This window comes from Bos taurus, chromosome 5, assembly GCF_002263795.3.
Source record: "Bos taurus isolate L1 Dominette 01449 registration number 42190680 breed Hereford chromosome 5, ARS-UCD2.0, whole genome shotgun sequence".
NCBI classification, from domain to species: domain Eukaryota; kingdom Metazoa; phylum Chordata; class Mammalia; order Artiodactyla; family Bovidae; genus Bos; species Bos taurus.
Window position 1 is genome coordinate 65,721,065 of NC_037332.1, and position 24,744 is coordinate 65,745,808.

The window sequence follows — 24,744 nt, forward strand, 5'->3', positions numbered from 1 at the left end:
GGGATTTTCCAGGCAAGAATACTGGAGTGGGTTGCCATTTCCTTCTCCAGGAGATGTTCCCGATCCAGGGTTTGAACCCAGGTCTCCTGCAGTGTAGGCAGACACTTTAAGGCAGAGTCATTAAGTACACAATGATTATTATAAGTAAATTAAAAACTCCCAATCTCAGGTGAAGTAAAATGTTATAGTTTATGTATCATTTTTTATTGTTACTTTTTAACAGGCATTATTTTTTAAAAAACGTTTTATTTTGTATTAGGGTATTGCCGATTAACAAACAGTGTTGTGATAGTTTTAAGTGAACAACAAAGGGGCTCAGCCATACATATACATGTATCCATTCTCCCCCAAACTCCCCTCCCATCCAGGCTGCCACATAACACTGAGTGGAGTTCCCTGTGCTATACAGTAGATCCTTGTTGGTTACCCATTTTAAATGTAGCAGTGTGTACATGGCCATTCCAAATTCCCTAATTATTCCTTCCCCATTCCTTCTCCCTGGCAACTATAACCTCTTCTGGAAATCTGTGAGTGTGTTTCTAACAGACATTACTTCTTAGAACACTTGTAGATTCATGGAAAAATTGAGCAAAATGTAGAGATTCCCCAGGTATGTCTTACTCCCTTGCACTCCTCCTGGTTGCTTTCTCCATTAACAACATCTCCCCATCAGTGTGGCTTTTTGCTTCGAGGCAAGGCAGAATCTGACATGAATATCTTTGTTTAAAATGCTCTCTGATAAATGATTAGCTTTTAGTCTGCTTTTAAAGATTCAGTAAAAAATGTGGCTGTCATACACTATTGAATACATAGAAATCTACTTTATCCTGACACATGCATAATATCCATCTCATGGACATATGATAATTTATAATTCAATCCCCTTTTGTTATATTTTAGGCTATTTTTTATTTTGTAATTTACATTGCTAAAGTGAATGTATTTGAAATATATCTGTGCATATCATGTGGAGTTTTTCTGTAAGCAAAATTTGCTGAGTTAAAAGGAATAGTACCCTCTCACACCATTCACAAAAGCCAGTGGCAAGTAAAGAACTAAACATGAAGAACAAAACCATAAGAGGATTTGGATGTAATTGTAGGAAAATATTTTCAAAACCTTAAGATGGAAAAGCTTATCTAAGCTTACACAAAACCCAGAAGCTAAATAGGGAAGAACTGACAGATTTGGGTAGATAAAAAATTAAAACTTCTAAGTGATGAAAGATACACAAAGTTAAAGACAAACAACAGACCAGAAGAAAATTTGTAATGTTTATAGAAGACAATAGACTAATGTACTTAATGTATATAAAAACAACTACAAATTAAAAATGAACTCAAGAGAAAAATAAAAAAAAGATAAGCATGCAATTTTCAGAAGAACTGCAAAGGATTAGTGAACATACTAAAGGTTTCTCAGTCTCATGGACAATCAAAGAAACGCAAATTAAACCAACAGGTTGCCATTTTTCATTTGTTAGACTGGCAGTAATTAAAAGGACAAGGGCATGCAATAATTGCTTTCAGACGCTTCTATGGGAGTATAAATTGCCTCAGTCTTGGAGCAATTGGGAGGTACTTCTTGGCATTTTAATTGAGCATAGTTTTTTTTGACCCAGGAATACTACTTCGAGGAATTCGTCTTTCAGAAACACTGAAAGTGTGCCAAAGACATCTATAAAGGATGTTCATTGAGCATTGCTTGTAATGGGAAAAGTACATAATGTAGAAATCTATCATTAGGAGAAAGATGAGATAAGTATGGCATTCACTGTACATCATGATGAGGTATATAGACCTATTTGTACTGACATTGGCAGGATTGCTATGGTACATTTTTTATTTTAATTTGTTTATTTTTGACTACACGGGGACTTCATTACTTCATGCGGGATTTCTCTAGTTCCCGAGATCGGGGAGCTACACTCCAGGTGCAGTGCTCGGGTTCTCAATGTGGTGGCTTCTCTTACTGTGGAGCACGGGCTCCAGGGCGCATGGGCTTCAGCAGTTGCCGCGTGTGGGCTCAGAACTTGTGGCTCACGGGCTTAGTTGCCCCGTGGCATATGGGATCTTCCCAGACCAAGGATCAAACCCTCATCCCCTGCATCAGCAGGTGGATTCTTAATCACTGGGCCACGAGGGAAGTCAGGTGTGTGTGTGTGTGTGTGTGTGTGAAAGAGAGAGAGAGAGAGTCCAAGTCTGAGTCTGATGGCAGAAAGAAATAAGGTGAGCAAGGGCAGGGGTGAGGGCGTGGGAAGACTGTTGCAATCAGGAGACTGATTACAATCTTGATTACAACCAATACAATCTTGGTAAAAACCATGCAAAACTGTTCATGTCTTTTTCCTTCTAAAATATCACTAAAAATTCATCACAGTCTGTTTCTTTTTCAGGGGCAGCCACAATGTACACAAGGTATAAAATAGTAGAGAAGCAAAATCAAACCAGCTATTTCAGCACTCCTGTTTTTAACTTGGTGTCCTTGGTTCTCGGATTGGTGGGATGCATCGGAATGGGCATTGTAGCCAATTTCCAGGTACGACCTGAAGTCTTTTCAGTTATTGGGGGTGATGGAGTTTATGTATCTGGAAAGAAAAGTGGAAGTGTTAGTCGCCCAGTCGTGTCCAACTCTTTGTAACCCCATGGACTGTAGCCCCCCAGGTTCCTCTGTCCATGGTATTCTCCAGGCAAGAATACTGGAGTGGGTCGGCATTCCCTTCTCCAGGGATATGTATCTGGAGGGAAGAAGCAAGAACAGCAGAGGCACACTTGTGCCAAGAGATCTCTCAAACAGTTGATGAGTATATGAAAATTGGGATAGTTTGCTTTTTAGAAACAAACTGTTTTTTTTTTTTTTTTTTTTTAGATTTATTTATTTAGGCTGTGCTGTCTTCGTTGCTTCCTGGGCCTTTCTCTAGTTGAGGCAAGCGGGGCTACTCTTCATTGCAGTGGCTTCTCTCCTCTGTAGTTGTGGCTCCGTAGTTGTGGCATACAGGCTTAGTTGCTCCGTGGCATGTGGGATCTTCCTGAATCAGGGATCGAACCTGTGTCTCCTGTATCGGCAGGCGGATTCTTTACCACTGAGCCCACGGGAGAGCCCAGAAACAAATCTTTATCATTTGAAAGTCAAGTCTTGGGAGAAATGGGATGCATGTATGTATGACTGAAAAGGAGCATGCTTCAGCCCCTGCTGTGGGCTCTGGATGGCTCTGAGCTCTTCCTGAGGTGGTTTAATGTGCTGGGAGAGCTTCTTCGGTCATTGTAATGGTTTCATTAACAATGTGAACATATTTCTGCATGTGAGCATGTGTATATTTACTGATGCTACTGTTTGAACCTCTGGTGTTCAAAGAGAAACGTGTGATCTCTTCCTTTCACAGATGAGGACCTAGGTACATGGAGGCGAAAGAACCTGCTCAGGGTTACTCAGCTAATCAGTTGCAGGGCTGACATATGTCCTTATTGGAGCATATTAACTTATATGACGACTACTGAAGAGTCTGCTTGATCTGTTCTTACTGTGTCAAGAGTTGGAAAAACACTGTTTATTTGGCCACGCTGTGTGGCTTGAGGGATCTGAGTCCCCTCACCAGGGATTGACCCCGTGCCCCCTGTAGTGGAAGCGCAGAGTTCTCACCACTAAACTGCCAGGAAATTCTGCCTACTGATTTTATTCTAACTTGTGAATTCCTATGATTCCAAGGTCTATTTCAGGGAAAGTGTGGGACCTCTTTGTCGATGGAGACAATATTTTATATTTAAAAAAGATATAACTAACTACGAGTACTCGCCTCACAGGGTTATTGCTGGGATGCAATGAGATAATGCACAGTACCTGGCAATCTGAACTTGGCGGTCATCACTTGGTGATGGTCACTGGTGCATCACTAGAGGCCAGCACCCCAGAGGGCCTGTTCTGCCATCATCTTTGTCCCTTTGTGGCCTCAGCGTGGAAGTTACTCCTAGAGGACTTTTAGTTCTGCCCCGGAGAACTCCTTCAACCGTTTCCCCGACAGAAGTGAGTTGATCTTGTGTGATGCTTACTTTCAAAAGAAGGTGTCAGCCTTCAGTGCTAGCTGACTGATCAAGTCCACTAAAGCCAGAGCAGAAGGGCGCTTCCCCCCGGCGTGGACCTGGGAGGCTGATAACCTCAGGCCTCCACCTGCACCGTTTGCTGTCCCCCTGTTCTCTAGTGTCTGCAGGCATTAGACCATTGTCGGAGAGCCCGCTGCCTCACCTGCACCACGTGGGCCTCAGGGAATCACCTTTTCTACCCTGCACCTGGAGGAAGCCATCTATCGTCATCATTGTTTAGTTGCCAAGTTGTGTCCGATTCTTTGTGACTCCGTGGACTGATCCTCCAGGCTGGTCTTTCCTCCACTGTCTCCCGGAGTCTACTCACATTCATGTTGTCTATGAGGGGAGAGTATAATAAAGTGCTCTGGGAAACCCAGCGCTGGGTTGTGAGGGGTGAGGCACCCTCCCTTGTATGACACAGAATCTTCAGGACAGCCCAGGGCAGGGATGTTCCTCCAAGGTCGACAGCCAATGTGTTTTTGTTTGGGGGTGTTACAAGTCCACAACTACCAGTGTTTCCCTGTTAACACTGGCAAAAGGTGAGCTCCAAAACTGCAGCTCTCTGGAGCAAAACCTATAAGGCTTCCGGGGGGCATCTGCAAACTTGGTTTGCTTCTGGCTCTGTTGAATTTTCCTACTCTTGTTGTCTCGTATGAGGAAATAGGGCTTCCCAGGTGGCTCAATGGTAAAGAACTTGCCTGCCAATGCAGGAGACGTAAGCGACATGGGTTTGATCCCTGAGTCAGGAAGATCCCCTGGAGGAAGGCATGGCAACCCACTCCAGTATTCTTGCCTGGAGTATCCCATGGACAGGATCACAAGAACTTGAGGCTTCCTTAGTGGCTCAAAGGGTAAAAATCTGCCTGCACTGTAGAAGACCTGGGTTCAATCCTTGGGTTGGGAAGATCCCCTGGAGAAGGGAGGTGGCAACCCACTGCAAAATTCTTGCCTGGAGAATCCCATGAACAGAGGAGCCTGGTAGACTACAGTCCTTAGGGTTGCAAAGAGTTGGACATGACTGAGCAACTTAGCACTCACGCACACACGCATGAGGAAATAAACACCACTTGTTGCCACATTGTCATGTGGTAGAGCCCCTCAGTGACATTTCCTTTTATTTTATGATTGTGTGCATTTTACATTCCGTAACAAACAGCATTTAGTGAAGTTTTCTAGGTGATGGACATTTATGAAAACATTTCATGCTTTACTTGTATAATTCTAATAATGACCTCAGAAGACAGTTAGTAGTTTATCAATGAAGACATGGAGACACAGAGAGGTTAACAGTCTCCCCAAATCTCATGAATCATGAGAGGCAGAAGTCACCTTTGAATCGAAGCAATCTACCCAGAACCTGTAGGGAAGAGTTAATGTCAAGGCCAGAATGAGGCAAAGTCTGTGAGAAAAAAAGCATGTATACAGTTCACAGCTCTAGTGTCAGAAAGCACAATGGAAAAGAAATTTTTTAATGGAAAGGCGATGAACTGGAAAGTTACAATTTGTCTGGTGGAGTGAATTGTTCAGTGGGGCCAGTATGTCCTGTGTGATATCCTGCCAGGTCATTCTCACAGCAACGCAACGTCACAAGTGATGCACGTGTCTGTGTTTAAACCATAAAGGGCAGACTTTAGGGAGAAGACTTAGGTGGTGAGATAATTACACGTTTGGTTCCCTTTAAGGCTTCTGTGAAGTGATTATATCTTCATAAAGACCAGAAATAGAATCTCTAACTTTTCCTGAGAGCAAAGTGTTTACTTTGTCATTGGGCCCATAAATATATCTTTACAACTTCCTTGTTTGATATCCTGTAATTCATTTTCAGCCTGCTGTGAGCAAACCAACATGTGCAGTTATCTCAAGAAGATTTAGAGATGTGAGGGCAAGTGAGAGAGTTGAGTGGTGGTTTTTCCTGAGTGGGAGGAAACCTCATTTGTCAGGATCTCACAGCCAGCTTTCTCTCCTGCAGGTGACAGATGGCTGTATTTTGGTGTGTTCTCACCAAGCAACCTCTGTCAATGCTTTTGTGTCCCTCACAAAGTCTCCTTTTTGGAAAAGTCATTTCCCGAGGTTGAATCCTGTCAATAGTCTAGTTTTCTCTAGTGTTACTATTAGGTTGTCCAATCTGGGTTTTTCCATACAGTCTTACAGAAGAAACTATGAACTTTTTGGTCAACTCAATATCAAGAGAGTTTCAAAAAAAAAAAAAAGGTTTTCATCTTAACCTCTATGCAAAATTCATGTCTGATATGCGTCATTTGCCTTTGCCTTCTGAAGGACAGCTTGGATGAGAGAATATGTATTCCACCATGAAAAAAGGCACACTGGAAATTCAGCTCCTGCTAAATTGAGGGCCTTTGGACCTGACTTCATCAGGGTTAATGTGGGTCTCTTGGAGTTTACAGAATAAGATTCAAAAGGATATGTTGAATTGGCCAGGGTTGAGGAAGCAAATTTCCTGACAGTGCTAGTTAGAGGGGTGGGGTGGCAGTGGAAAACAAAGTATGTAAATTCTGGATCTGATTTGCTTACCAGCCTGAAAAGAAAATGGAGAGTGGAAAGTACCGTTATCATCGGAAGATGCTCCTAAAATAACCTTGGTGCCTTCGCAGCAGATGCTTTGTCTTTTGTTTATCTTTCCTTGCTCAGTTGTGCCTAAGATTCAAGGGGTGAAAAGAATTTGTTTTTCTTATTTCTTTTATATTTTTTCGTTTAATATGGGCTTTCACACCCCCCTACCCAGTTTTATTGAGATACTGTTACTGAACCAGGCCCGTTTTGCTCAACTCGCAGCAAGTCAAACATATGCTGTGGAATAACCAAGTTTCTGGCATTGACTTCAATGCTGGAAAGGCCTTGATCATTTTCTGTAAGCCGCTGCCTTTTCCCAAGACGGGGCGGGTGCATTTGTGATGCCTGGTGGGCTTGAGAAGCCCAGAGTCAGGGAGTGTTCCACTCTGGATGTGCGTGGAGTAACAGCACGTGTGTGACATTCTCTCTAGGAGCTGGCGGTTCCCGTGGTCCACGACGGCGGTGCCCTTCTGGCGTTCGTCTGCGGCGTCGTGTACACGCTCCTGCAATCCGTCATCTCTTACAAATCCTGTCCCCAGTGGAACAGCCTTTCCACGTGCCACGTGCGAATGGCCATCTCTGCTGTGTCCTGCGCAGCTGTCATACCCAGTATCCTTTGAGCGTTTGTCAGGTCCTTGCAAGCCCGACACCCCCTTCACCTCACTCCTATTCCCCAAAATGGAGAAAGCTAAGGCTGACAGCCAGGCGTCAACAGACTTCAGAGGAACGACTGGGCAAATCACAAGGAAAATAGCTCAACCTTGTCTGGTTAAATCAAAAGAATCTTTGGGGGAAAGAATGGTGTGAAAGGAAAATGGAAAAAAAAACCGTCAGAACACTTCAGTCTCTGTTTACTTTCCTTCAACAGGGTCCGTTTCATGAGCCGTGTGAAAATATGTATTTTTCTTTGTAGTGGTTGGCTGAAAACATCAAATATTGATATTGTACTTAAAGTACTAGCCCAGTGGAGTCCCAAGAAGCCAGACTGTCCCTTCTTCCCACAACTAGGTGATTAGAGGGTTTGATTTACTTGTCCACATTAAGAGGTTTTAAAAAACTCTATACTATTTATTTCTAAGTCATTTAAAACACATTTACTTTTTCTTTTTACCACTGATTTCATTTTCAAAATGAAATTTTATTTTTTCTATGTCAGCAGTGTGGAAGGAAAATATAAATTTATCATACTAATATATTCTGATTTAGAAGGAAAGAAAACCAACCCTTCCATTTTTTTTCTTTCTCATTCTTTCTTTTCCTTTTTTCTTTCCCCCAAGAGGCATTTAACAAAATAAAATTGGTCTTTCAGGGGTGGAAAATTTCCCATCTTTCCAAATATCATCTGCAGTCATATCGAATACTGAAGAGTCAATAAAAATTGACGATTGCTGTCAGATTATTGGAAAGCAGCAACTATTTTATTAGCACTGGTTTTGTTCATCTGGGTTGGGTTGTGGTATGTGGTGGACAAGCTTGAGTAAAAAAAGCATGGTGTCCTCATGTGCTTCTAAGTATTAAGCCTTGCATTTCTCTTTCAAAATTGAAGCTATACAAAACGTGAAGTCTAAGGATGGTTTGGGATTTTGTTTTTTGTCATTTAGGGAAGGAAATATTTAATTGTAAAAATTTCTAAGCACAGAGGAATGAATTCCTAGTACTGAGAAGTTTAACAAATTATGACTTTGGTTCCTAAGATAGTTCCTTCTCTGTTTCCTTATCCTATTTATGGATCGAAGACATTCATGCTTTCTCTGGACACCTATCTCCTCAAAACTTGTAGGCTGTATTAGTTGTCGGATTTATAAAACCATTTGTAAAGTTAAAAACAAAATTTCTCTATGCAGGAAAGCTTTCCTTGCTTCCAACTTTGGAGACAGATCTCTAGGTATTAAAATGAGAGTTTTAATAGAATTAGCATTTCAGGCCAGAGTTTCACATACTAATAGTTCCCGTTTCTAGAAGTTCCTAGGAGCCCTGCTGAGGGGTAGAATCCCTGAACAGAAGCAGATTGAGCCAAGGAACTTGAACAAATGCACCCATGTGAAAAAGTCTGTGATCTTAAACATTAGCATCACGGATTTATATTTCCTTACAAAGCTTTTCCAGCATCTTTAAAATGCTCTGTATGAGTTCCATGAAACAGCCTCATTTGACTCCTGAAGAAACCGAGACTTGGGGTCATGCTTCTAAGCCCTTCCCGCTAAATTGTCCATCTTGCATCCAGCTCCTGCAGCTTTCAGAAGCCTTCACAAAATCACCAATGATGCAAAGGCCAGGTTCCTTTTCTTGAGACGTGTAATCTGAGGCTGCCTATTTTTCCAACCTCAGTGTTACACTGTCTCCCGTGTGTGTGGCTCTTCGTTATTCTCGGCTCTTCATTATTCTCTGTGTTTGCTGGTGCTCTTCTCTTACCTAAATAACCTCCTCCACCTTGTCTTTCTAGAACTGAGCTGTCCGGCCAGGACAGTAGCCACTGGCCACATGGGGCTGGGGAGCACTTGAGCGGGGATAGTCTGTGCAGAGATGGGCTGTGAGTGTAAAACACCAGATGTCAAAGACTTAATGAGAAAAAAATGCAAACCATCTTATTAATAATTCTTTGCAGTATTACATGTTGAAATGAGAACATGTTTGGTATATTGGGTTAAATAAGATATGTTAAGATTAATTTCATTAAGTCCTTTTATATTTTTGTCACTGTGGCTACTGTAGTAGAAAATTTGAAGTTATATGCCTGAGTTTCTGTGGGATAATGCTGTTCTAGCTCACATGCTTGTGTGCTCAGTCCTGTTGGACTCTTGCGATCCCATGGACTTGTAGCCTGCCAGGCTCCTCTGTCCATAGGATTTCCCAGGCAAAAGTACTGGAGTGAGTAGCCATTTCCTCCTCCAGGGTAGCTTCCCAACCCAGGAATCAAACCTTCTTCTCCTGTGTCAGCAGGGGGGTTCTTTACCACTTGAGCCACCTGGGAAGCTGTTCTAGGAGCTTCTCAAACCTCAAACAACTATTGTTGTTTTTTTGGCTGTGCTGCCTTCACCAACCAGGTATCTAATCTTCCCTCTGAGTCATCACTGCACCCTATTCTTTTCTCTCTAACGAGGCACATTCCCTGGGTCCATCAAGGCTGTGATATTTCTGGGAACTGAGACCAGGTCTGTTTTGCCAGAGTTTTCTCTACCTCTCCACCTTCTCCCCAGCATGGTACTTGATGGGACTAGCTGCTGCTGCTAAGTCGCTTCAGTCGTGTCCGACTCTATGCGACCCCATAGACGGCAGCCCACCAGGCTCCCCCGTCCCTGGGATTCTCCAGGCAAGAACACTGGAGTGGGTTGCCATTTCCTTCTCCATGATGGGACTAAAGGTGAGGCAAAGAATTAAGTGAAAGAATTAAGAGAATTAAGCTATTAGAAACAAAAGTATGGTCATGACATGATCAGGGGACCTTCGATGCTCTCTACTTTTACTTTGAGAAACTGACAAGTGTTAAAAATGGCAAAACATGAGAGGTGGGGAAAGGCAGGGAGAGAGGATGCTGCCTCCAAATTCAGAGATGCTCAACTTGGCATTAACTGATGCAACACTTGGAATTCTTAACTCTTTGCAAAAGCTTTTCATTAAAGAGCATCCCCATTACTCTCCAGCTTTCTTTTGTCTTTTAAGTTCAATCAAAAGGGTCGCAACCATCTTTGTGCCGACAGTTTTGTCTGCCTTGCGCTGTAGCCTCAGTTCCTGGCTTTATTAGACTGACTTCTCAGGGTTTGTCTTTCATCCCCTAGGTCAGATGTAGGATGTCAGGTGTAGGACGTAGCTCTTTGATTTGTAAACCGTTTGGGCCAAGGACTGGGGGCTTCCCAGGTGGTGCTTGTGGTAAAAAATCCACCTGCAATGAAGGAGACCAAGGTTCGATTCCTGGGTCAGGAAGAGCCCCTGGAGGGGGCGTTACGGCAACCCTCTCCAGTATTCTTGCCTGGAGAATTCCATGAACTGAGGAGCCTGGCAGGCTACAGTCTACAGGGTCACACAGAGTCAGACACGACTGAAGCAACTTAGCACACATGCACGCGTGGGCCAAGGATTAAGGTCTACTTATACACAGTTATTCAGTGGCAAGAGTCTGTTTTTTTTTTTCTTTTAAACAATAATACCTTAACTTGCTGTAGCTTGTGTTTGTATATGAGCCTTTGTATATGAGTACTTTGTAATGCTTTGGTACTTTGAAATGTTAATTTTTCCTTGAAGCTATTGCCTTGAACATAATATTTTAAGGAAGAAGAATTTTAATTGACATTTTAATTTAGGTAAAATAGTATTTTAGGGAAAAAGTACTCCAAAATTACCCATATTAGACTGCCATGTCAGTGATTTTGACCAAATTTAAACAACAGGGTCAAGCAAAATGTAGCCACAGATTAAAAATCTTCTATACATAACTGCCAAAGTATTGCTAAGGAAGGACTATTTCCATGTTGTATTTAAACTTCTGTCATAATCAGACTTAAGGTTTGAGATGATAAGAAACTGATATAACTGGTTTGATTGTAAATATGTTGGTACTAACATTTGAACACTGTGCAATGGTTATATTATTAGAAGAATAATCTAGTCTTTAACACTAAAGGACCTAGTCTTCAGTTTCCTTAACCAATTCCCCTTTTTTAGTGATTGCCTGTGCTTCACTAATTTCTATAACCAAGCTGGAGTGGAATCCAAAAGAAAAGGTAAAATTTAAGTTGTTTTAAATGTGACTGTCAAACCTGGTTCCTGCGTTTTCAAAATTATTTTTAAAAATTTGAATTTCTAATTCTCTCTTAATCCCTTCAACCATTGAGGCTTAGTAAAAGAAGTGAGATTGAAGGGCAGGGAAATGATGTGAATGAAGGTGTGTGGCAGTCAGAGGAAACAGACAAGCTAAGCATACGGGGGATCTGCTTAGCATGGGATGGGAACAGAGAAGAACAGTTTCTCAGCATAGTGTGAGAAATAAATGTGGTCAGGGTAAGTTTGTGGGGGAGTAATTTGTGCAAGTCTTTAAGAGGTGGGCAGAGAGGCTCATGCTTGATGTAGGTGATCAGAATAAGCCTCTGAAGGCTTTTGAACAGGAAAGTAAATTAAAAGAATATTATTGGATGAGTATCATTAGTCAGAAGCAGCCCCTGGGATGGATTGAAGAGGAGAGAGCCCAGAGGCAGGATGGCAGGAAGAAGGTAGTTCACTAGATTAGATTTCAAATCGAGATTCACCTACATTGGAATTAATAGCTTGAGTATGAAAGGAAATGAAGTGAAATGACTTCCAAGCTTTTGTCTTGGGTAAGCTGAAGAACATGTTCTCATGAACAGATTCAGTTCCTAACAGGAATTAATGATTCCATGGGGGGAAATGGATGGGTTTGGTTTTAGAATAGTTGAATCTGAAGCTACAGTGAAAAACCGAGGAGAAATGTCCAGTTAGACACCAGGGACAGGATCAAGAGCCATCAGAGCATAGGGTGGAGTGACAGGTAATTTCCAGACCCAACACGGAAACATGAGGAATCAGATGTTTTGAACTGAGATCAGCTTATGCTCTTAGTTGGGAGAAGGCAATGGCAACCCACTCCAGTACTCTTGCCTAGAAAATCCCGTGGACGGAGGAGCCTGGTAGGCTGCAGTCCAGGGGGTCTAAGAGTCGGACACGACTGAGCGACTTCACTTTCACTTTTCACTTTCATGCATTGGAGAAGGAAATGGCAACCCACTCCAGTGTTCTTGCTTGGAGAATCCCAGGGGCGGCGGAGCCTGGTGGGCTGCCGTCTATGGGGTCGCACAGAGTCGGACACGACTGAAGTGACTTAGCAGCAGCAGCAGCATGCCCTTTGTTAACCTACAGAGAGATGGGAGTTACTGATGAGCAGGAGTTTTTTCCCAAGGCAAAGGTGGAGTTACTGATGCTTTTCGAAAAGCAGTTTCAAGGACTTCTCTGGTGGTCTTTTGGTTAAGACTCTGTGCTTCCACTGCTGGGCACGGATTTGACTCCTGGTTGGGGTAACAGCAGGGTCTGAGGAAGGACTTTCCACCATTACAAAGGATTCTGGCAGGTGATGGAACCCGGCAGGAGGCAAGAGAGAGACTGAAGGTGGTGAGGACCAGTCAGGCAGAAATTCAGAGGAAAAAGTTCTTCCTGAAGAGAGCTCACAGCAGAGCAGCCTCGGGTGTATTTTACTTTTTAACCACTGGGGGGAGTCCTTCCACCACAAATCAAATGAAACAAGTATGCTGGGAAAGATTAATCAATCCCCTGACAGTTACCCCCCCACCCCTTTTTTTTTCCATTCATTTTCTATCTTAAAAATGTGGAAAGTACCTGATTTTCTATTCACTCCGAAAATTGCTATCCCACTCATATTGCCTTCTGTTCCCAATATCCACAAATGCAAAGAAAACCCTTTACATCAATTCATGGAATAGAATGTAGTATAAGAGTCCGGGCCCCTGCTTCAGTGTACTGTCATTAATGTCATGCTACAGATATCTTCCCCTCCCCCCAAATTCTGCTTCTATTTGGATAAGCCATCTTCGTTGTCCAGGGATGACATGAGATGGGGTTAATGTAGTCCTTTGAAAAGGACGTGGCCCTGGTTCTGGACCCCCTAATATAAGCTGGTCATATGCTCCCCAGGGTGGCCTGGGTGAGAACAGCGGGTGGATGCAACCCTCCGTGGGGAGGGGGAGCAGTGGTATCAAGTTTGATGCACCTCGATGAGATCTTTGTGGTGGAGCAAAGAAAAGAACCCACCTGTAGTCTCGCACATTTGTTTGTTCACCTTTGTAACTGACAGCAGAGCAGACAGTGAAGCAGGAAGAAAATATAGGTTATGATCTGAAATCAGAGGGCTGGAACTGGTGACAGGCCACAGGCTAATTTGGCATGTGGGCTAAAATCAGAATGTAGACAAGCATTTTTGACTTGGACTCTGCTGCTGCTGCTGCTAAATCACTTCAGTCATGCCCGACTCTGTGCGACCCCATAGTTGGCAGCCCACCAGGCTCCCCCGTCCCTGGGATTCTCCAGGCAAGAACACTGGAGTGGGTTGCCATTTCCTTCTCCAATGCATGAAAGTGAAAAGTGAAAAGTGAAAGGGAAGTCGCTCAGTCATGTCCGACTCTTAGCGACCCCATGGACTGCAGCCCACCAGGCTCCTCCGTCCATGGGATTTTCTAGGCAAGAGTACTGGAGTGGGGTGCCGTTGCCTTCTCCAGACTTGGACTCTAGACAGTATTTAAAACTGTTTTTGTTTATCATTTTTTAAAAGATTTTTTGATGTGAACCATTTTTTATAGAGTCTTATTGAATTTGTTACACTATCACTTCTGGATTTTTTTTTTTATGTTTTGAGTTTTTTGGCCCTGAGACATGTGGGATCTTAACATCCCTTGCATTGGGGTCTTAACCACAGAACCACCAGGGAGGTCCCTAAAAATGCTTTTAAAGTGGTTTCCAGCATTTAAAAAATCAGGGAAGATATCTTTGTCTCTGACACACGCACACACACTCCATGGGGTTTTTTTTGTTTTTTTTTTTAATCTCAAAGTAACATTGGGGTCGTATATTCCCATTTGACAAGAATGGAACAGAATGGATGAGGCATGGGCTCCCCATTGTTCCTGTCTTTTTGCAACCATCAGTTTCATTTCTTTTTCCTGGCCTGCAGAGGTAGCCAACTTTGGAACCCCCATTGAAGCCCTTCTGTTTCATGCCTTGCACCCTCTCATTCCTGTCCCCAAGAAGAGAAGTCTCAGTATTAGCCTTTACTTTGTAGCTGTGCTAACCTTATAACAAGCAGACCTGTTGTCTGAACTGACGTTTTCTATAGCAACAGAGAAACACAGAAGCCAGTCTCCTTTAGATGCACACTTCAGATCTTAGTACACAGATTCTGCTGCTGCTACTGCCGCTAAGTCGCTTCAGTCATGTCCGACTCTGTGCGACCCCATAGATGGCAGCCCACCAGGCTCCCCCGTCCCTGGGATTCTCCAGGCAAGAACACTGGAGTGGGTTGCCATTTCCTTCTCCAATGCATGAAAGTGAAAAGTGAAAGTGAAGTCGCTCAATCATGTCTGACTCTTAGTGACCCCATGGACTGCAGCCTACCAGGCTCCTCTGTCCATGGGATTTTCCAGGCGAGAGTACTGGAGTGGGGTGCCATTGATAGGTGTTTTTCAAGCCTGCCTTTCAACTTTGGGGTTCCCAGCGGTGGGAAAACCAGCCATGCTTTGTATGGAAAGTTCTTTCTTCTACTGAGTCCACATTTGCTTTCCACTCTCAGCCATTTTGTGGTCCTTCTTCTGCCTGTTGAAATTCCACAGACAAATTGTAAAGCCAGAGTGTGTGAGAACCGGAGAGAACTTTGGGGTTATTGTATTCGCATTCTCGTTGGGCAGCTGCCCCGATGCACATCCATGTGGCCTTGCTCATCATGTTTCCTCCGGGGGTTGATTTATGCTCACTGGACAGCTTTTTCCTCTGTCCCGCCCTGCTCATTGTTATTTCAATATGTCCACTAAAGTGAATGCATGTAGGCTCAGTTCTGTTTTTCTTATTGTTTTTGCTCTTAGGATTATGTATATCACGTAGTGAGTGCGATCTGTGAATGGACAGTGGCCTTTGGTTTTATTTTCTACTTTTTAACATTCATCCACGATTTCCAGGTTGGTATTTATCCATTCATATGTTATAAGTTACTGATGATGAGGGTTAGTAGGAAGCCATAGAACATTTCTCTCATTAAAGAAACATAAGAGCATTAGCTTTCTTTTTTACCCTTATGTGTTTGAAAAACAAAAAAAAAATTTGCAAGTATTGTGCAACTTAGTGTATTCCCAAAGGAAAGCTATCTTGAATAGTTCTCCCAAACAAGGAAACATTCATCTGTCCCCTGCCATTTGATGCTTATGGTCATAGATCCTGGTTATTTACTTTGTGAGGAGGTCTCACTTACAAGTTCCAAATAACAGGAAATATGTCTTTTCTTAAAAATAAAAGTGTGTTGTTGAAAAATGTTCTGAAGGCGGAGAGAAGGTGGGACCTTGTCAGATTTGGCAACAGGGAAAGTCTTGCATCTTGAAACAAGTGAATTATTAACTAAAAGGTTACAGAAAGCCAAGAAAATTCTTGAGGACCCAACTCAAGCTCCCTACAAACCATAGTGAGATCATCTCTGAGGGGGTGCAAAGCTCTTAGGAGTTTCAGAGCTGGCACTGGTGGTGTTTACTTTCTTTTAAACTTTTTTTTTTTTTAATAGAGTGTCACCTTAAGAATATCCACAGAAATCAATGGTGATGTTTGAAGAAAGAAGAACTCTATCTCACTCAGTGGAAGTGGCAGACAATTCCTGGAAGTGGTACAGAGGACAGACAGGGTTTTAATGCTGCCCTGTGTGGAATTCATCTGCAGCACATCCAGGACTTGAATTTCTTTAAGAATTCCCAATAGTTGTACCATTTCCAAAGGTATGTTTTCCTAGAGAATGTAGAGCGTTTATGACATTGTAGCAATGTTTTTATAACTTTCCAAGTAGACACTGTTTTTGTATTAACAAATTCCTGACAGACAAAATAAGGTATTCCAGCAAATGGAGACCTCTTATTTTTATACAAATTCTGTTTTTGTTAATTTCTGTCTGTGTGAGTGATTTGTGGAGTACACTAACTGAGAAATTCATTCAAAAGTAAAATCAGGGGATGTTCTTTTTAAGATTTTATTTTTAGAGAATGCACTGTATAATTTTATATCATAAGAGCATTTCTAAAATTCAGTTTAAAATGATCATTAAGATTTAGTTAATAAACTAACACTAACTAAGAGACTGATTTTTAGATGAACCAAGCAAAAAGCTTCTATCAAAAGGCCTTAAGACCACTATGCGCATTAACTCAGTGACCATGGAAGACCTCAGTTTTGAAATTCCGTCCCCCGACCCGTGGGCCTCTCTGCTCACAGAGACCCAGCTTTTACCCTTGCTGCTAACTGACGGCAGTCTGTAGTGATGTGTTCCAGGTGGGATGGTTTCAGCCAGGCAAGTTAGAAATCAAATCCTTCTAACAACAGAGTGAAATGGAGGTGAGCAACTAACAAGAACTCACTGGATTCCAGAGTGATGAGGGGAGGAGGGGAGTGTGTCTCAGGGAACATCCGAGGAATGCGGGATTATGGGAAGGAGACTTGCTCAATCCTAAACCTCTGCAGAAACCAACCTGCAAAAAGCATTACACATTCCACTTACAAAGCTGCCCTTTATTGTTACTGGCACAACTCGACACACTGTCTGACTCAGAAGCCGCACCACACATCTCGCATTCCTTTCACGCCAGCCCATGGGCGCTGACGGGGAGTGCAGGTCTGAGAGGGGAGGGAGAGGAGCATGGTGCAGGAAGGAGTTACTTTGCTCCTCTTCTTCATCCCCACGGCTGGATGTTTGCACACTCTAAGAAATGTGAAGCAGATCCTTTGCTCGGTAACAGCACATCACGAATGACAAGTGAAAAGCAAGTCATTCCAGAGGAAGAAGTGGCTCTTGAGATGCAAAGGTTTAAAAGTGGAAGAGAAGGAACTCACCTTCAGGGACCCTCCAGACCAGAAACCCGTATCTGGCCAAGAGGTTCCAGACCTTGAGGGCTCATGCCAAGGGCAGAGCAGCTCACTTGGCCAGCCATGGAAGGAGGCTCAGTAGTGGTCAGCCGCCTCCGCAAGGACAGACCCTCTCCCCTGCGGGTTCAGTGGTGAGAGACTGAGACCCACCTCTGGGTTGGTGGTAACTTGGAACTGAAATGCTGGTTACGTCTGTGTTCTGCAGAGGAGGGAAGCCACTTACCTTTGCTGTGGAACCTGCAGTAGAATGAATCCACAGTTGGGTCTCCCTTGGAACAGACTGTTGTTATCAGCCCTTCTTGACACATTTATTGTCATCCTTAATTTCTGTATCTCTCTGCGTGATTTAGATTGGGAGCTCCTTGAGGGCAGAAGTCTGTGCCTTAATCTTTGTTACTTGAGCATTTACCAGGCTGCCTCCTGGTACACAGTAGGTGCTTAATAAAAACTCACTGAATGCATGAATGAGGGAGTGAGCAAGTGGAGACATGGCTGGGGGATATCTGTAGTACTGCATAAGGAGATTTACTCTGGTTTACTAATGAGGTAATAAATAGCCTATGTCACCTTTTAATATTGACTGTTTTGCTTTGTGTGCTGTAAACGTTTCAGTTGTTTGGGCGTCTCCATGCTATGATGACTCTCTTCATCCTGGACAGTTATCACAGAAATTGTTCCATGGGCTAGAGCAAATGGTACACCTGGCTTGGCAAACTGAGAAGGCCAAAACTCACTCCAGACAGTCACGTTCTGCTGATTCCATGAAATCTCGAAAGCTGGTCTCCTCCATATTTTGGTATTATTTCTGATTGCCATGAACTTGCATTTCCTTGGACCTCATGGCTGAAAGAGTAAAATAAAATGAAATATTTCTTTATTTTAAATCTATGTCTCTGTTAAATTATAATATGTTGACTTGGTACTACTATGAAGTATATTTATTCAGGAAAGTATTCTAGCTCCACTTGGATTCTATAGAGGTAGAGTTTAAATCTCATTATTATTATTATTTTAAGCAATTTTGGCCATACCACGTGGCATGTGGGATCTTAGTTCCCTGATCTGGGATTGAATGCTTACCCACTGCATTGGAAAGTGGAATCTTAAACACTGGACCTCTGAGGAAGTCTCAAACCTTATGTTTTCTTAATTCATGTAGTTTTGCCTGTGGGTAGGATGGCTCATCTTTGTAGATATTTTTGAGTAGTAGTATCAGAAGTTTGCACAGAAATCCAACTCAACGTTGTTGAAAGAAAGAGAGGCATCTATTGATTCAAGTTATGCGAGGTCCTGCGGTGGAGCTGTCTATAGGGACGGCTGGATCAGAAAGTCACCAGGACTCCATCTATTCTCTCCTTCTCTCTGCTGGCATCATTCTCAGGCAGGCTTTCCCCTTGGTGGGCGTGAGATGGCTTCTAGAGCCCCAAGCTACAAACTGTCCAGTGGAATGAGAGGACTTCCTAAAAGTTCTAACCAAAGCCCTCCAGTTGAAACTCACTTTCTCCGATTGGCTCCCTTGGGTCACATGCCCACCCTGTCACCCGGGGAAGTGCAATGCTCTGATTGGTCAGACCAGTGTCACATGTTCACCTCTGGAGCACTGAGAGGGGTCCGCGCCACCCAAACTACTGGGCTGATGGTGCTGGAAAGTTGTTTCTCAGAAGAAGGGGATGGGAAATGGGTCTTGCACTAATGTAAAGCTGCAGATTCCACTACAGAATTCAGTTCTTCCTGACCCCAGAGGCCAGAAGAGCCAACCCAACTTGATTCAGAGTAAACCAAATTTTACCGGCTATCAATCTTTTCAGGTAAAAAAAAAAAGTTAGTCATATAGGTGATCAGTTTGCATTCAGTTAACTTCAAAGTCATGTTTATATGTTTTCAAATTTCTTGTGTTCTTATTTAGTCTCTGAGGTTAGTCAGACAGTGAACTGTCACATGTTTCAAATGAAGAAGCTAAGGCAAAAAAAAAAAAAAGAGAAGTTCAGTGACCTGTAAGTGGTTCTACTGCAACAGATTCCAGTCTGGGGCTCTTGTTTTCTTGATTAATAATCAAGTGCATCTCCCCTGCCCCCTAAACACTAACAGAGGATTCCACAGAAATTGCATTTCATAAACCAAATTAAGTGCATTAGTGTTGTGCTGTGTCTGGATTTCCTAACATCCCTTACATGTGGCATGGTCCCGTGCTCCCATTTTTCACTCATTTGGAGACACCCTGGTCTGGTATTTGGGCCTGGAATGAGGAAGGGGCAGTGGGAGGAAGATAAGTGGTCTTCACTCTCTCCCACTCCCTAATTCTGGCAAGCCTGTAAGCCCAGCCGTCTCCCCACACACATACTCTTGGTCTGGCTCTGAATGCCCTGCATTCTCCAGGCCAGAATGTCATACATCTGCATCCTGTCTGTTGCACAAGAGAGCAAGCAACCACAGCCTCAAGCCCTGGAGGAGAAGTTTCTGATGCTCCTGGGTCACCCCCAGCAGATCCATCTTCTAAAATGAAAGGCAGCAGGATGCCAAAGTTGCGTTGGGGGTGGTGGCGCCCTCCAGAATCGATGCTTGGAAAATGCCGACGGGGCTACCAGCCATCTGCCCTGTGGTTTGGGCCAGGGTGCCGTGAGATGATGCCTAGGAAGCCTGCAGCCCAGGCAGTCCCTCAGTTATGCGCAAAGCCCTCCATCCCCGGAGCCAGCTCCACCTCTGGACTCTTCAGTTACGTGAGTCTCTCTTTAACTTTGGTAGACTCGGGCTGGATTTCTTATGCTTATTCCTAGAAGAGCCCCAATTTATACAAACACTCAAGAGTTCTAATACGCAGATATAGCAAACTACTGTTTCCTGGACTTGCTGTGCCGTGGTGGAAAGATAATTTCTAGATAAGTGGCCATTCAGCTGTGCCTCACTTGCAGTCCTTCAACTCTGAATCATGTTTTCTTATTTTTTAAATTTTGAATCAGTCATATATTGATGCGATTCAAACATCAAAACTATAAAAAGGTCCTCTGTGAAGAACCTTTGTACTTGCCTGTTCCCTCACTTAATTCACCCCTCTTCTGGCAGATAGCCCTTTTCAATGAAAATACAAGCAGAAACATACCTATAAGATGATTTCCCTTTTAATTTCTTTCCCAAATGTAGCCTACCTAGCACACAGTTTTGAGCCTGCCTTTTTTGACTAGGCAGTGTGTCTCAGAGATATGTCCTTACTGGCACCCCACTCCAGTACTCTTGCCTGGAAAATCCCATGGATGGAGGAGCCTGGTAGGTTGCAGTCCATGGGGTCGCTAAGAGTCGGACTCGACTGAGCGACTTCACTTTCACTTTTCACTTTCATGCATTGGAGAAGGAAATGGCAACCCACTCCAGTGTTCTTGCCTGGAGAATCCCAAGGACGGGGGAGCCTGGTAGGCTACCGTCTATGGGGTCACACAGAGTTGGACACGACTGAAGTGACTTAGCATAGCAATACATAGAGAGCTTCTTCGTGTTTCTTTGTTGTTCTGTTTTTAACCCCTGTACAGTATTCCTTGTGCCATCCTTTGTTTAACAAGTCCCCTGTTTGATGATCAGTCATGTGGTTTCCAAACTTTGCAATTACAAGTGAATGACCTAGTACATACAGCATTTCACACGGTTGCAAGGACATCTGCAGGAGAAATCCTGTAAGTGGGAATGGTGGCACCCACGGGAACTGCATCTGTGATTTGACAAATTACTGTCATCTTGCCTTTGGAGCCTCTTGAGCATTTTTTGTTGGAAAATCTTCCCAGCTATTTCACCCTTTCATCCAAACTGGGGATACTGATGGTAAATTCACCTTTTCTGGGCAACACGTTCGTTCATCACGTGGATTTTGTAGTACAGGGTGTGGGGCAGAGGCCAGCTGACTGTGTCACTGCTCGTCTACAAACCCCTCTCCCTTCCCCCTTTTATTTAAGCTCCCAGGGTAGGGAGGGCAAGGCTGTTTGCTCCCCTGTCTGCAAACAGAACACCATCCCTGTCTTCTGCCTCCTCTCAGGTGCCCGCTCTCCTTCTGTCCATGGTCAAGAGCATCTCCATCTCCAGTTCAGTTCAGTTCAGTCAGTCAGCCATGCCCGACTCTGTGACCCCCTGGACTGCAGCATGCCAGGCCTCCCTGTCCATCACCAACTCCCACAGCTTTCTCAAACTCATGTCCATCAAGTCAGTGATGCCATCCAATCATCTCATCCTCTGTCATCCGCTTTTCCTCCCGCCTTCAATCTTTCCCAGCATCAGGGTCTTTTCAAATGAGTCACTTCTACGCATCAGGTGGCCGAAGTATTGAAATTTCAGCTTCAGCATCAGTCCTTTCAATGAATATGCAGGACTGATTTCCTTTAGGATTGACTGGTTTAATCTCCTTGCAGTCCAAGGAACTCTCAAGAGTTTTCTCCAACACTACAGTTGAAAAGCATCAATTCTTCGGCACTCAGCTTTCTTTATGGTCCAACTCTCACATCCATACATGACTACTGGAAAAACCATAGCTTTGACTAGATGGACATTTGTTGGTAATGTCTGTGCTTTCTAACATGCTATCTAGGTTGGCCATAGCTTTTCTCATTCTCTCGGGTTTTTCATTGTGATCTTGCATTTCTGTCTCTGCCTCTTCTAATCTTGTCCCTTTTCTATCCACTTTCTCTTTTGGGATCTCTTTGAAGGCCTGCCATTTCACTTACACTTCCTTAAGGTCTGAGAACATTTTGCTTTTATAGACATCAATCATCAATCACCATATTCCCTTTCCTCTTTCTGGCAAGCTGACTCATTACAGAACCTCGGGGGAATTCACAGGCTTTTGGTCCTCCCTGACCTTATAGGAGAAGGCGATGGCACCCACTCCAGTACTCTTGCCTGGCAAATCTTGCCCGGCAAATCCCATGGACGGAGGAGCCTGGTGGGCTGCAGTCCATGGTGTCGCTGAGTCGGACACAACTGAGCGACTTCACTTTCACTTTTCACTTTCATGCACTGGAGAAGGAAATAGCAACCCACTCCAGTATTCTTGCCTGGAAAATCCCAGGGATGGTGGACCCTGGTGGGCTGCCATCTATGGGGTCACACAGAGTCAGACACGACTGAAGTGACTTAGCAGCAGCAGTAGCAGACCTTATAGCTTGGTGGTCAGTGTGGAATGACCAGTGAGTGGGGAACAGGGGGCACACAGAGATTCCAGCTTTGGGAAACATAAGTTAGAAATAATAGGCTTTACCTATTATACAGAGTGAAGTAAGCCAGAAAGAAAAACACCAATACAGTATACTAACACATATATATGGAATTTAGAAAGGTGGTAATGATAACTCCTAATTCGAGACAGCAAAAGAGACACAGATGTATAGAAGTCTTTTGGACTCTGTGGGAGAGGGCGAGCGTGGGATGATTTGGGAGAATGGCATTGAAACATGTATATTATCATATGTGAAAAGGATTGCCAGTCCAGGTTCGATGCATGAGACAGGGTGCTTGGGGCTGGTGCACTGGGCTGACCCAGAGGGATGGGATGGGGAGGGAGGTGGGAGGGGAGTTCAGGATGGGGAACACGTGTACACCTGTGGCAGATTCATGTCAATGTATGGCAAAACCACTACAATATTGTAAAGCAATTAGCCTCCAACTAAATAAATTTATATTAAAAAAAAAAGACATAATAGGCTTTAAAGATGGCCTACCTTGATGCAGGCCGTTGATCCATCATTACACCGTAATCCATAGCATCCATGAGGGTTCACTCTGGGTGTGGTGCACATTCCACGAGTTTTGACAAATGTATACTGAAACGTGTCCACTGTTGTAGCATCATACCAAATACTTTCACTGTCCACAAAATCCTTTTGTCATTTTGAAAAAAACAAAATTGGGTTTACCTATGGGGAGACAGTGTTCACTTTTTTCCAGTATTTTTCAGGTATTCAGGGAATTTTGCTTAACCACCAAGAACATTTTTTTACTTGCTTACATTATTGCTTATGTCCTGTTAATACTGATTGAGCATCCAACCATGGCAAAGATGATGTGAGAAGGTGATCATCTCCTAATTAGTCGCATTTTACCACCGAGGAAATTAAGGAAATTAATTTCCTTACACACCTTAAGGAAATTGAGGTGTGTGCTGTGAGGTTGTCACCAGACAGGTACCAACCAAGTGATGACGCTTGGACCAAACCCAGTGATGTGACCCCAACAGTCAACGTTCCCACCGTGTAGTCCACCTTCCCAACCTTCCTACCAGGACCATGTAGTTATCATCTGTTCTTATGTGAGTATGATTAACTTATCAGCGTCTGTAGGATCACATCACACAGGCCTCAAGGGGGTGAAATCCCTAAACTAGCAAGTTTAGAAAAACAGGTGAAATGTCCATTTTGTTGCTTCAAAAGAGTGAATCCCGGTTGTGCTCTGTGCTTCCAAGACTGACAGGGGTGGGGCGGGGTGGCAGGGAGAGGGCAGTGGGAACACATGAGGGAGAGGGCTCCCGTGCCACACCAGTCTTTAGTGGGAGTGTGAGATGAGCTCTCCCACGCCATGCACAACCCCCGAGAAGAAACCAAAATGGCTAAGGAGTCCCTGGGGCAGCGAGGCTGCAGGCTAGGGGTAACACTCAGTATGACCAAGGCTCTCGTGGCTATGAGGGTTGTTTCCTAGGTCTCTGAACTCTTGGTATCTCTTGCTTCTGGTTGGTGCAACAAGACAGGCTTGGGGTTAGAAACATCTGCTCTCTACTAGCCAAGGACGCAGTCATAGTAGGGTGAAGAGGAGACACAACTAGGCTGTCCCCAACTGGGTTACAGAAGTCCTCACACTTGACAGACCAATGGGCTTGGCATTCCACCTCCGGCAGGCGATGTGGATATAGGATGTAGAGTTCCCAGAGCCTCTAGCAGCAGCAGAAGGGTCTCAGGGCTGGGAGTCCTGGGTTCCAGCTCTCTTGCTCATCAGGCTAATATTAGCACAAGTGATAGGAATGCCTGGAAGACAAAATTCACCTTCCAGAACAACCCTATTGCTCAGGGTCAGGCCAAAGAAGGAAGCTTCGGGTACCACTCAAGATATCTGATTTAGGGTGAAGAGTGATGTAGTTAGGGTTGGCCAGTGATTTGACAGCTGCTAACATAACCTTTAACACGTGTATTAAAATGAATACTGAGCTTAGTTCAGTCTGTCATTTCCTCTTAATACTTGAAAAGCCACAGTTTTGTTTGAAAGTTCCCCCAAAAGGCTCTAGCTAGTGGATTTATTCTTCTGCTTGACTGCACTTGGAACTCTGAAGTCAGAGCCACCTTGAAACTGAAACTGGGAAAATCCCTGGTATCTCTAGCTGGGAGAAGAAGCAAAAGTATGTTCTGAAGTTTATTAAATAATTACCCAGTTGTTGACATGTTGTAGGAGGAAGAAAGAGCTGAGGTGCTGGCAAGTAGGAATAGAGATTTGTTAGGATTTTGGGTCA

General features: G+C 43.7%; 1 protein-coding gene across 3 annotated transcripts in view; it reads left to right on the forward strand.

Moving 5' to 3' along the window:
- Positions 1 to 24,744, forward strand: part of DRAM1 (DNA damage regulated autophagy modulator 1) — a 62,861-nt gene that overhangs the window by 18,318 nt on the left and 19,799 nt on the right. The window contains exons 3-8 of one of the 3 annotated variants that reach the window (XR_003034587.2): positions 2,396 to 2,538; positions 7,082 to 7,259; positions 11,310 to 11,368; positions 15,245 to 15,337; positions 15,931 to 16,138; positions 17,889 to 18,160. Coding sequence is in view for 1 of the 3 variants with exons in the window: in NM_001031767.2 (NP_001026937.2) it covers positions 2,396 to 2,538; positions 7,082 to 7,259; positions 11,310 to 11,368; positions 15,245 to 15,337; positions 15,931 to 15,975 (518 nt within the window). In the remaining 2 variants the exon portion in view is untranslated. Of the gene's footprint in view, positions 1 to 2,395; positions 2,539 to 7,081; positions 7,260 to 11,309; positions 11,369 to 15,244; positions 15,338 to 15,930; positions 17,849 to 17,888; positions 18,161 to 24,744 lie in introns of those variants that run through there. The other 2 variants (XR_003034588.2, NM_001031767.2) reach the window with 2 other exon arrangements.